At 43.7% G+C, this 10820-nt stretch overlaps 1 protein-coding gene across 3 annotated transcripts; it reads right to left on the reverse strand.

Annotated features, from left to right (window-relative positions):
- Nucleotides 1-415: 415 nt before the first annotated feature.
- On the reverse strand, nucleotides 416-10023 carry LOC119025416. 3 transcript variants are annotated; one of them, XM_037108975.1, is made up of 8 exons: nucleotides 7499-9615; nucleotides 7292-7389; nucleotides 6527-6858; nucleotides 6276-6340; nucleotides 6015-6172; nucleotides 5384-5875; nucleotides 3216-4720; nucleotides 416-1769 (listed from the first exon to the last, which is right to left on the reverse strand). In XM_037108975.1, the coding sequence occupies exons 1-8, from the start codon at nucleotides 8527-8529 to the stop codon at nucleotides 1095-1097; spliced, it is 4356 nt and encodes a 1451-aa protein (XP_036964870.1). In that variant the 5' UTR covers nucleotides 8530-9615; the 3' UTR covers nucleotides 416-1094. The 3 variants fall into 3 exon arrangements, with proteins under 3 accessions (XP_036964870.1, XP_036964862.1, XP_036964875.1); XM_037108967.1 differs by having other exon boundaries at nucleotides 5375-5875; nucleotides 7499-9614; XM_037108980.1 differs by lacking the exons at nucleotides 7292-7389; nucleotides 7499-9615 and adding an exon at nucleotides 9649-10023 and having other exon boundaries at nucleotides 5375-5875.
- Between the last annotated feature and the right edge of the window lie 797 nt (nucleotides 10024-10820).

Raw genomic sequence — 10820 nt, forward strand, 5'->3', positions numbered from 1 at the left:
GAATTAAGATGCTAACTTCAGTAGCTATATATGCAACACAATAGTCAAGTCAATTTACTTATGGATCTGCAAATTTAAAAACAAAACAAAACAACTTTTAGCTGTAACATGCTGCACGCTATACTACTGTGTATATATATATTACATCAGCAAACTTACTACACAGTTAACAGCAGAGATAATACTACTGTGCTGCGTAATGTGCTGTGTTAATATACAGTGTATTATTCATGACCCTGCTCAAATGTTAATATATTTTATTTTTGAAAAGTATGTTGATTGGTAGATTTACATTACAATAAGACGTTGGAAAAAAAACATTTATTTGCATGTACATGAGTATGTGCAACACAGCAGAAAAACCTAATGGAACACTAACCATACGTAAATATTAGTATTAAACTTTAAAGCATTGTTCAGCATGTGGACTTTTATTTTCCAGTAAACATGAATGAGAAATCACAGTCTAAGACAATACAGACTTTGTGCTAATAAGCTTCATCCATTCCGTTAACAGTGTACAATGTAGTGCTGAAAAAAGTGTCACTTGTCACGTGATCACCTGAACCATAATTTAGGTTCAGGTGATCGATTTACTGTCAAAATAAACATCAGGTAATCTCTTAACCAGTGTTTCATAACACAAAAACGTATTAATGCAAAAGGCACATGGTAGTTTCACAGTATGCTACCATGGAGGACTTTCATCTACCATATCTTTTCACAGACATGAACACTTGTAGTCACAGTTACATACATTTGTTAGAAAGGGTAGAAAATAACAATTAGGAACGCTTAACAATCTACTGTATGATTGTATCTAAAAGAAGTAAGGCACAAGGCGCTACAAGGTTAATACACACAGCTGAGTTAAATGCAAATCAGAAGTATAACAGTCTGAACAATACACTGAACAAAACTGGTTTTCTCTTTCTTAGTCCCAGACTTCCTTTGTCAAAAAAATGTTTCTCCCTTTCCACCAACTATGTTTCAGGACTTTGGTTTGAATCAGGTTTGAATTTGGTTGAGGGTTAATTGCTACAAATGCAGCTCAGTTGAAGTCAGAGCCAACAAATTGATATAATTTTGAGTGTTCATGGGACCTTGTCCATCCCACTCTTCGGGTCATCATTTCGTCCTGCTGTGTGCCCACTCTCAACGGTGGGCAAGTGGTTGTGGTGAAGAAACAAGATAGAGTCCAAACTTTCTGGAGGAATATTGGCTCTCTTTCTGCATGTGGCTCCAGCCCCTTCATGCACAAAGTCCTGTGCAGCATTTCCTGCCACTGCCGGGGCGGCCAGGTAGGCCCGTGCCACTGTGGCCAACAGTGGAAACTGCACCGCCTTCGTCCTCCACCACTGCAGGGGCTCCACCCCCAGAGAAGTCCCCTTGTCGGCTCGGAATACAGACATCTCCATGTCTATAGACTCCTCCACAGAACTCTGCCTGCTCCGGGGTGCAGAGGAGAACAGGTCTCCCAGGAGGAACTCCATACCAGAGAGCCCAGCCTGAGAGCCAGGATCTGCCCACTCGCTGTCATCATCCTCTCCTGCATCACTCTCTTCATAATCGTCAATCTCTCTGAAGTTGATTGGGCGGGATTCTTTGAGGCGCTTGCTCCTCCTCAGGAAGTCACTCTCTGACTCAGGTGAACCAGGTGAGGGGCTTCTCTTGCACTGGCTTTGATTCTTAGCTTGGCTTCTCTTCCTGTCCTCCTTCACAATCCTGACGGCCTCTTTCTTCAGCCAGTCAAAAGTGGCTGTCTGCTCCTTATAAACAATCACAACAAAAAGATTTAATTTGGGTTCCTGGGTAGTCTGTGCTTCACACATTATTATTTCAATTATGATTGGTTTGTTAGTTGGTTGAGTTAGTCAAGGGATCATTGAGTTACATAGAGGAGCAAGAAGGCAGCCTCGAAACTTAATGTAGTTCCGACTCTTGGCTAGTGACATTCAAGCATTAGCATCAGAAGTGGACATTAGATGGAGAACAGATATGTCTTACTACATATTAATTATTAAAAGGACAAGTTCACCTAAAAATCTAAATGTATTCATTATATATTCACCTCCATGCCAATGGAAAGTTGGGTGACGGTTTGCTGTCCACAAAACATTTCTGGAGCGTCACAGTTGGACAATTTTACGGCAAGTAAATGTCAACAAAACAAACAAAAAACCCCCCAATAAAATAACATCCATTTAGCTTTTCCAGCCTGATCCAAAATTCAAGAAGCTCTTAAGCCCCAAATTGATTTGACAAGACATTATTATATATTATATATATTTTCCAAATTAATTTTGGACCTCAGGGCTTTCAGAGACTTGGATTACACCAGGAAAGCTGTAAGGAGCCCTTTTATGTTGTTTTTTGAACCTGACTTATAACCCTAACCTGACTAGACCGACATGGGGAATAGCTAATGACTGAATTTTCCTTTTTGGGTGAAGGCATCATGTATTCCAAAACAAAATTGAAACCCCCAAGACATACAAGCTTTACTTAAAATATTCAAGGTCAGACTTGCACGCATGTGGGTGGGATATTAAACCTCAATTCTCAAACTGTCCAGAGCTGACAGCTGGCATCTAATGCCTATTTAGATTCATAGTCTAGTTTATAGTGCTTTTTGAAATCCTCAAAAGTTTTTTGGTTTTGGTTCTCCATGTTTAGTAAATCTAACAAGTTTTTCAGTGGGAAAGGTGGTGCTCAAATTAGCACAAAATGTCTTTTGATGGGAAATAAAGCGGAAGAAGATGGATGGATGGATGGATGGATGTCAAGAGAAAGGGGGATAAGTGGGACTGGTGCCTACAGCCGAGTGTCGGTTCTCTCAAGGGGCTGAGGACGTCATTGTGTGTTTACTGGGGAAACTACAGCTCGTAAACCAACAGATCAGAACCACAGGAAAAACAGACAACCATGCAATGCAAGCAGTTAACAGTTTTAGTCACGTAGAGAACGCAGGAAGACTAGGGTAAGTCAGTAAATAGTAATTTCAGATGACAAAATCAGCATCTACAGCAGGAAATGAGAAGCGTGCTTTACCCATTATATCAAATATTACTAAGCATTGCAGTGGTAACTCAGCCAGTGTTCTTACATTTCTAAACTGTTGTGCAAAAACAGTAACCTCAGCAGGCATAACAACAGTTACTAAGGGGGCTGGGTTTAGCAAAGTCAGCTCCCTGCATTTTAACTCTATGACTCACCTTCTCTTCCATGAAACCCATCCCATGAAACTGGGGATCAAGGGAACATGCCACACACAGAACCCTGTTGACAACAGGGCTGTCATAACAGCTTGCCAGGTTTCTCCTCATCATCCTCTTCACTTCCTTCAGGATAGATGATGAATCTCCTGATCTTGACACAAGGTGGCGAGAGAGCAGGCCGGTGAGAATGGGTTTGACGAGGGACAGACGAGGGAATGCCTCCTTGGCGAGAGTTCGACATGCCACGTCCAGAGGTTTGAGGACCAGACATAGTTCCTCCAGAACCTTCCAATCTGACCGCAAAGTCGTAATGCTTGTTGAGGATGTGTTCGAGGTGGAGTTCGCATGGCAGCTGCCAGACTCTGAAGAAGTATCTTCTTTAGACAAACCATCACCTTTTGTCTCTTTTATCATGTCACAGAAAAGGCTTTTATATTTGATGAGCATGCTTAGTAGAGAGTACAGTTTATTCCACATTGGTCGGCTGTGAGCCCATGACTTTAGCTCTGCCCGTTCTTGTCTCGTCAAAGTCTGCAATAGATTCTGGGTATGGGTTTGGTGCTGATGCAAGCCTTTGTTATTAGCATGTGGCAGGAACAAGGTCGAGAGTATACCCTGGAAGTGGCTGAGGGTCTTTGAGATGACAGGATGTGACATTACTTCCTCAATGCAGCCTTGGACAGCGCTGAAGAAACACGGCACAGATGGTAGTCCTTCACTAGAGTGGCCGTGCTCCGAGCCATGTGGTTCCTCAGGTGACACGGAGTCTTCCCTCTCAAGAAATGTTGTTGAGTTCGGGTGAGGAACACTTCCCGGAGCCTCTCCACCTCTGGTGCTTTTCATCGGGCCCAGCCTCATCTTGTTCATTCCTTCTCCTCCGAGCAAAACAATATTAGGTTGTGAGATTCTCCACTCCTGGGCCATCACCTTCACTTGGGCCTCCACTGCTCGAAGGCTGTAGTCTTTGACCCCACTCTCTGTCAGTCTTTGGGTTGCCAGAGCCAGGTTCTGAAAGCGAAAATTACAGTCTATGTAATGTGCCCAGAGGGTGAGGTACCTGTCAGTGTTGCCCTGCCAGTTGTAAAACCAAACATCTACACTTAAAGTGACAAAGTGGGGAACTTCCCTACAATGGCTAGGACTTCGCCATCGTCTCCTGGGCTCAAACTCGATGGGAGCAGTGTGGTCAGATATCTCCTCATTTTCTCCAATGTCAATTTTGCTCCTCAGCAGCTGTGCCAGGCTTGTCTTGCCTTTGGCATGGTGTTCTTTCAGGAGTTTCTCAAGCTGACCTGGTGAAGGCAGCTCCTTATAGGAAGGCAGGAGGGCATGGATCAGCTTTTTGAAGCCTTCCCCTTCTACCAAAGCTGGTGGCTGGAGATCCATGATGAGAAAGTTGGCGATGGCATTGGTCACAACCCCCGGTATCGTCTGTGACGATACAATTGGAAATGTGCTCACCAGCCCACTGTTTGCCATCACCAACTGGGAGCGCTGTTGACCTTTTGTGAAAAAGAACAGATTTTCAATTATCAAATATAAATCCTATTTGAGTTGTAGATCGATTTGATATACTAGACACCAGTTTGCTGGATAAACCTGTAAATTTTGGTTTGAAAAACGACTTTCTAACTCCAATTTTGACCAGAGCCTCCTAACATTAGCAAAACACCTTCAGGTTGAGTACATAATGTGTTCTCCAACGAGAGCTCATGAAAAATAAGTAGAACTACTTGTAGACTAAAGGAAGATGAAGTGAGAGGTTGTGAACTATCTAACCAGTTTAACCAAACACAAATCAAAGATGAACTGCAAAAATTCATTAACATCTTTGTAAACATACATCAGACACTTGTGGTTTAACTTTCCACATTTGGCATAATTGCTTGTGACGAATTTTCCAGAAAATATTTAAATTTGGTCACTTTTAGCTTTACCTCCAAAAAATATGATATGAATAATTTGTCTAAATTATACTGGTTTGCTTACAGCCTGTCAGACTGCTCACTTTTTGGTCTATTGGACTTTATCACAGAGGTGTCATCTACGAAAATAAGGTTGAAGAAAAACTGTCCCTTTCTGTTCACTTTCACTGCAACTTTGGTATACTGTTATTAACTGCGCGATGCAAGCATACAGTAGTCAGTAATAGTTACCTATCGTACCCATCGTTAGGGGAAGACTCCGGTCCTTGTAGCTGCTCTGATGGGGTCTGATGTGGTGCTTGTTGCTCAAATGGTTTTGAAGATCTGTTGCTCCTCCTCCACAGCTCACATGTTCTAAGCACACCTTACACACCACAGTGCTCCGGTCCAAAGGCCGACCTGTTGGGTCGGGCTCAAACCCAAAAAAGTACCACGGGCTGTTCTGTGGGGCGGTTGGGTTACTCAGTAGTTTCTCAGTTCCAGGCATAAAATCATATGCTTGAGAGATAGGGGACGGGAAGGAGATCAGGGAGGAAATCATGCCTGAATCACTCGCTGTGTCTGGGTTTGACATTGTCGTCACATCACTGATCATAGGCATGGGGCTCTGTGACTGGCTGTGATCTGACCAAAGAGAAGAGCTGCTTGGCTCTGGTAGAGTGACCAGCTGGATGTCCTGCAGGAGGCGTAGAACTGTCTCCTTGTCTCCAACTTCACATTTCACATTGTCACCTGTATTGCACCACCAGAAAAACAAATGCAGAGGATGTCGGCCAACTTAAATTTACGTCTACTGACTGCTGAAAAATAACGTGTGAAAAACTGAAAATAATCTGCATTATGTTGTCCATGCACTAGCGAGGGATCTCACCCATCCCCAGGCCCAGTAAGGTGGCATAATCCTTGCCAATCCAGACCCTGAGCTCGGTTCCCTCTGTGATGGGCTGGGAAACCCTGTAGTAGATGCGACGGTAAAACTGGAAGACAACCAGGTTGTGTTCCTCCTCACTGCTGGTATACGTTACATACCTGATACACAGAGCAAACAAGTATAGTATGTAACTGAGATAGAGAGATTATCTGTCAGATAAATACTGTAATCAACAAGTAACAACAACAAAAAAATGCCCACCGCATCCAGTTAGATCTGTTTTCATCAGAGGCATCAACGTAGACAAAAGCAGCATCATCCCTGATCTGGAGATGAGAGCAATGTGTATGTTCAATATTTTTAAAACCAATTCTTTATGGAATTCCCTCAAGTTATCAGCACAATTCACAAACACAGCAGCTTTTGAACGTGATTTTGGCACAAGTTTTTTTTTTTTGTCACAGCTTAATTCAAAACTGGCTCTTTACATCTGAACAAACCAGCCTACTTACAGCCCAGGCGTATTTGAGGTTAGTCGGCATTTGTCCTCTGCACACCTCCCCTAGATATGGCCCAAACATGACTCCCTGCTGAAGGTGACACTTGGCGTACACCTTCATCTCTCCCATCTGCCCCTCGCCAGAAGATCCAGGAACAGACATCTCAGACCCGTCATCGCTGCACAGGCACAGGCAGGAAGGGATGGACAGCTGTGCTCGGGAGGGGCCGCCGTGGAGCCAAGGCTCGCCAGGTGGCAGCACAGCGTCTGGGACATAGTTCTGGTTTGAAGTAGCCTGAAGAAATGAAACGTCCTCGAATAGTTCATCATGGTTTAAATCCAAACCTGGAGAGGCAAAAAAACAAGACATATCAAATGTTATATATAAATAATAAATTCTAAGCCTGCTATTAAAAATCAAATGGTAGAGGCACATTCATCGTTGTTTTTGTTTGTTTCACATTACTGCAATGAATGTGACTGTCACTATACAACATAATGTGACATTACAGGAACACACAACATTTAACACATTACTTATAGCGAAGATGGAAGCAAATTTTCTTTTGATTCATTTTATTTTGTTCCCCCACAAAGAAAAAAATATATTTCATTCACATTTTGGATCCAGTATCACATGTGACTTTCTTTATACACTTATATGAACGTTTAACCCAGGCTGTGATTACTAATAGAATGAATCCAATGCAGAATTGGTGCAGAATGTGTGTGCTGGAGTCAACTTCTGTTTGGGGTGCCCTCTTGTCTGGCGGCAGACCTGCTGGGCCAGCTGAATCACTTTGCGGCAAAATATCGCCCCGCTGCTTAAGCCTCCAGATGGATGGTGTGTGCCGACTCTGGAGGGAGCTTCCAGACCTGTCGTAAGATGTTGTATGATAAGTAGATAATTTCTGCAGGAATAATGGGAGACATATTGATAAGAATGGCAACAGGTGGAAAAAACAAACAAACAAGCACGTCCTACCTGTGCACACTAACAGGAACAATTTCTCTCCTCTCCAGTCCCTCGTCACACAGTTGGTGAAAGGGTGTACTTCTGATGCAGTGATTGGTGTAGATGACTGATGTGTGGGCTTCTTTACACATGCGGGACAGCATTGAACCCAGGTAATTGACTCCCAGGGGGATGTGACTGTACCACATTCCATCTGTTAGCTCCTTCTTCGGCTGCAGGTAAAGTGCAGTTGCCTTGGATGGGAGCTTGCTGAGGTATTTTAAAAGAGAAATAATGGGACAGAATTCACTTCCTGGCTTCTCAAACATTGAGCCTCTGTCCGACTCACTGTGGATTTTTGCCTCAACGCCAAACGATAAAGTACAGTATCTCAGTCCCCTCTCGTCTTTTCTGATCACAAATGAATCCGGTTTAAGGTTCCTGTTGGCTTGTTTCCCTCTGCGCCCAAAATGTACCTGGATATCGAACCAGACTTTGTTCAGAAGTCCCTTTGGAGTGCAGGTGTCCATCACACGCGAGTGTCTGAGGAGGTGAATATCATGAGGGGACAGTGCCTGGTGGTGTGAAGTCAAGTCTCGACCGGACTTCCTTATTCTCTTGAGCAATCCCAAGAACACCTTGTTGGCTGAGGTGAACTCAGCATCTCTCATTAAGCACACAGGCCGGCTGACAGGTGGCTCCTTCAAGTACCGATTCAGTCCTGCCCTCAGCGCAATGTAACTAGCAACCCCATACAGCTCTCCTTTGCCATTCCGGACAGATCCATAAAAATGTCTCAGCAGCCCGTTCAACTCCGTCTTCTCCACTGTTGTCAGCTCCACCTGCAGCCCCTGGGACTCCAGCCAGCCAGTGAAGCAATTCACAGCCCACATCGTCTGCTTCTTTGTAACCAAATTTATTTCTGTCCTGCTGTCTTCAAGTTCATCCAGGTCAAAGTCTGACAGGGTTGCATGTCTGGAAATGTCAGCAGCATCTTTAGTCTTCATGTCGGGTTCAGACAAGTCCACATTTTCACCAGAATCTCTCAGGTGTGCATTCATTTCGTCAGTTGTCAGCTCGGTCAGCTGTGCTTTGTAATAACTGTAAAAATGGAGCTGGCAGAGATGTTAGGACTGAGCGTGGTGAGCAAAGCGGAGCGATGCGTCGTCCCAGTCTGGTTCCGGTGCGTTACGGCGATTATAGCACAGTCATTATCAGCTCGGAGTGAGCAGACGGGTCAGTCGATTTTAATTGAGGGGGTTTTAAAAAGCTGAAGATGGCGGCTCTTGCTGACCAGTTACTGCACCAACCACATAACTGTATCACACCAGCGGGACATAGCTGGTGAAATTATGTTTTAAATAAAAAAAAATTATTGGCAAATGCTTCCGCTCCTCACGGAGGACTGTGTGCGGGTGACTGTTTGGGTGATACCATGGCAACAACGAGGGCGAAAGAGGGCCGGACAACAGACGTCTAGCCGTCTCCTCTCTGCGCATGCGTAGAGTTATCTTTATCAATGGTGAGTTTTAACAGAAATACCACTGTTGTTTGTCAGCATTAAGCGCTCTGTGCTGCACTGTGTACAACCCATCAGTGCCCCCAGCTGTGACATGGAAATGTCATCAGGTATACAACAAATATACATTAGATGATCCCACAAAAAATAAACTTGCTGGATGGTGTTATTACTTGAGCGACGCTTGATTTTATGTATACAAATCGCTCAAGTAATATATTTACATCAAGTAATATATATACACATGTTCTTTGAACGTGTCATACAAAATCCCGATGCATGGTGGGAATTAAGCGTTGCATTCACAGATGTGGCACCCTAAATACACTCGCATCACTCTTACTCCTGCAACAACAGATGTTCTGCAAAGAAAAAAAAACAAAGTATACCATACCACGTGGTTGTGTTGTGAAATGACAGAGTGTGCATATACAAATACAGCATTAGGATCAAGGACTTCTTTTTCCTCATCTTTGACTGCTCCCCACTGCAACGCAACCACGTGAAACCCACAACAGCAGTGCCCAGCTGCAACTGCACTTCCCTCTTTGCGGGGGGGGTGTGAGGGGGATGAATGCAGCAGTGCAATATGACTCAAAGTGGACGCATGCTTTAGATTCACAATTCCTGCAGTGAAAGTGCTGAATTGGTGGTTAATCACCTTGAACCTCAAACAGAGCTCCAGAGGTCGCGGCAGAGGTGGTCTCAAGAAAATCTGCACGATGTCGACGTCTCAGATGACTTCTTAAATTCGTTGTGTTGCCACCTTTTGCAAGCACTATCTTTCGGCACAGCCGGCAGACGGCCTCGCCAGAGTTCAGAGGCTGCCCCTTGTCATCTGCCTTCAGGCCGAAGTACAGCCACACGATGGACTTGCCCCTCGGTTTACTGATAAGATCCATGTTTCTCCTCTTTTCTGCCTAGAAAAGACACCCCATGGAAAATTACACCGACCCTCTTCTTCTTCCTCCGCTGCCTCCTCTTCCTCATGTTTTACGGCAGTTGGCATTCAGCTCATCGGTACATTACTGCCACCTTCTGCTCTGGAGAGTGGACCGGTTAATTGATGAAGATTCTTCATCATCTCTCTGTGTCTCATACGCCCCACAGATCACACTTATTCGTATACTAAAGTGCATGTTCCCTTCAGGTTAATGATGATGAGAACTTGTCATTTGAAATTGTAAACTGTAAACTGTAAAATAATGTACACTTGTTATCTTTTTTTTTTTTTTTTTTTTTTACATGTGCTGATTCTAACATTAACAATCAAAACACTCTCAGTGGCTTTCATAAAATAATTATGTTATTAAAAAAAACACTTTGGATGTCAGCCACTGAATTACAGGTGCACTTTCTACCTGCTCTGTTTCTATGCTGGCTACGTCTTTATCTGGGGACCACCGACAACAAACCGCGACGCGTCAGGGTTGCCAGGTCTCGCTGTCAATAGCCATATTCAAACTTTGAAGTCCAAACATCTTGCTAACGGCAACTTTAATGTCTGAAATCAGTTTGAAAAGCAAGAAGTGAGTCAATTCCGTGTGTTTTACTTTCGAACAGATCACAATTACAACTTCAAGTTGAATATTCTGATATTCTGCTCTACTAACCTGGATGCTGTCCATCTTTTAGTTGACTCCACTTTTATTTCAGATATTTTCTATGATTAAACATAACAGTGGTGTTGATGATACAGTGTATTCTATGAGGGTAAATAGTCTCCGCCACTCTGCTCCCCATCACTTGTTTCTGCACTATGTAACTTAAGTGAGAGGGTTGTATCACGGTGTTACATACCTACAAGATACACGTTTTCAAGACATAACATTG

Source organism: Acanthopagrus latus, chromosome 1 (genome assembly GCF_904848185.1).
Source record: "Acanthopagrus latus isolate v.2019 chromosome 1, fAcaLat1.1, whole genome shotgun sequence".
Lineage (NCBI taxonomy): Eukaryota > Metazoa > Chordata > Actinopteri > Spariformes > Sparidae > Acanthopagrus > Acanthopagrus latus.